The following is a 2,292-nucleotide window of genomic DNA, read 5'->3' on the forward strand; positions in this document are numbered from 1 at the left end:
CAGACAGAACATAGTAATCAGACACAGTGGTTGACTGCCAGGAAATAATGTCTTTAGACATAGCTGGGAAGCTGTAGGAACTCATAGTGGTTGGGATAGCATGCACAAGTTCTGTGCAAGCCCAATACAGCCCAAATCCCAGCATGGAGATGGGGAGAGACATCCAGTCCTACCCCTAGCCAAGGAGCTGCTGGCAACTGATAACTTCCAGGAAAAGAAAGCCCAGTTTTTCCTTTAAGAGTGATACCCTTGGTAAGACAACCACACACCAGGGGAGGGTCACACACTCAAGAAGACATGTGCATCACAAATTGAATTTGATGGATGTTTAAAAGAAAAGAAAAAACATAAAATTGGGTAGGTAGTGCAAAGGGGTGTTAACTGGGAGGAGGTGGAAGAGGGGTTGAGTATGATCAAAATACATTGTACAAAATTATCAATGAACTAAAAATTATTTTAATGTACTAGGCAAAAAAAAGAGGAAAGAAAAAAAGACAGATAAGTAATCTAGTTGCTGATTTTACTGGAGAAGCCATGTGTTTTAGTAAGCTTCCTCAGGGCACCCTTGACCTCTTTGTTTCTCAGGCTGTAGATGATGGGGTTCAACATGGGGGTCACAACACAGAAGAGAACAGACACTAAGATGTCCATGTCCAGGGAGTAGCCTTCCCTGGGTCTGTCATAGTTGAAGTTGGCTGTTCCAAAGTAAACTACCACCACGGTGAGGTGGGAAGCACAGGTGGAGAAGGCCTTTCTCCGGCCCTGAGCAGAGGGAATCCTAAGGATGGCAGAGATGATGAGTACATAGGAACCTGCAGTGAACAGGCAGGGGCTCAGGCCGATGGTGGCACTGGCCACGTGAAGCACTGACTCATTGACAGAGGTGTCTGAGCAGGAGAGTTTCAGGAGCAGTGGGATGTCACAGAGAAAGTGGCTGATCTGGTTGGGCCCACACAGGGTGAGTGTGGCTGCCAATGCCGTGTGAGTCACGGAATTCACCACGCCACACAGCCACGAGCCGGCCACCAAGCAGACACAGACCTTTACACTCATGAGAACCGGATACTGAAGAGGGCGGCAAATGGCCACATAGCGGTCATAAGCCATGGCGGCCAACAAGACACCCTCCGTGCCAGCGCATGTCACAAAGAAGAAGATCTGGGAGAGGCAGCCCTCGTAGGAGATGGTCTTCTTCTCCCTGAAGAAGTTCGCCAGCATGGCCGGAATGGTGGTGGTCGTGTAGCAGATGTCTAAGAAGCTCAGGTTGCTGAGGAAATAGTACATTGGGGTGTGGAGGGCAGGACTGACCCTGGTGGCCGTCATCATAAGTGTGTTTCCTAGGACAGTGGTCAGGTAAATGGCCAGGAAGACCAGGAAGAAGACACCCTGTAGGCTGGGATGGTTGGAAAATCCCAGGAAGATGAATTCTGTGACGTGGGTTTGATTGCTCATTTCAGATGGAGCCATTGCTGCAAATGAGAAGAAAGGACACAGAATAAATGTGCTGAAGGCACCGTTAAGCCATCTCCAGTAAGGGCTCATAAAGGCGTCTGGATGGCGGTCGCCTGTGGGGTTAGCCTTACAGTGATCATTGTAATAGACCAAGCCAACTTAGCCCCCAAACCTCCCACAAACTGGCATGTTGGATGAGGGGTGAGAATAAGTGGCAGCACACCAAAAGCCAGCACTAACCCCCGTGACTGCATTGCTGTCAGCTCATTGTCTCAGTGCCACACAGCACTTATTATTGTCCCTCTTTGTAAACAGCTAAGTTTTTCCTAAAAGGCATGAATTTCCATTGCAAAAAAATAAAGACAATCACAAGAATTCAGTCATCTACAGATCAGGTCAGTGTTATCCTTCAGTGCATTGCACTGGAGAGTCTTTGCTTCCATTTTATGAGAGAGGGGGAGAGAGAGAGAGAGAGAGAGAGTCCGTGGATAGGAACATGTACACATAATTGTACATGCACATGGATGTCACAGGTCAGTCTTGGGTGTAGCTTCTTAAGTGCTACCCACATTGGTTTCTGAGGAGGGGTCTCTCCATGAGACCTCGGGTTGGTTAATTAGGCTAGCCTGGCTAGTCAGTGTCTGCTTCAGGAGCTCTGTGCCTGCTCACCCAGCACTGGACTTACAAGTGTATGCCAACAATCCCCAACTTTTTACTTGGGTGTAAGGATTGAACTCAGGTGCTCATGTTTGCAATAGCAAGCATCTTACTGATGCGTTATATCACTTCATTTATATGACTTCATTTAAAGTGTTGATCTCAACCGAAAACTATAAACTA

At 47.6% G+C, this 2,292-nt stretch overlaps 1 protein-coding gene across 1 annotated transcript; it reads right to left on the minus strand.

The window, feature by feature from the left end:
* Positions 1 to 507: 507 nt before the first annotated feature.
* Positions 508 to 1,467, minus strand: LOC121437796 (olfactory receptor 5V1-like). Its single transcript, XM_041637862.1, has one exon. The coding sequence runs from the start codon at positions 1,465 to 1,467 to the stop codon at positions 508 to 510; it is 960 nt and encodes a 319-aa protein (XP_041493796.1).
* Positions 1,468 to 2,292: the final 825 nt, after the last annotated feature.

The sequence above is a fragment of the Microtus oregoni genome, unplaced genomic scaffold (assembly GCF_018167655.1).
Source record: "Microtus oregoni isolate MIOR12 unplaced genomic scaffold, Mior012 000054F_ref0000373, whole genome shotgun sequence".
NCBI lineage: Eukaryota > Metazoa > Chordata > Mammalia > Rodentia > Cricetidae > Microtus > Microtus oregoni.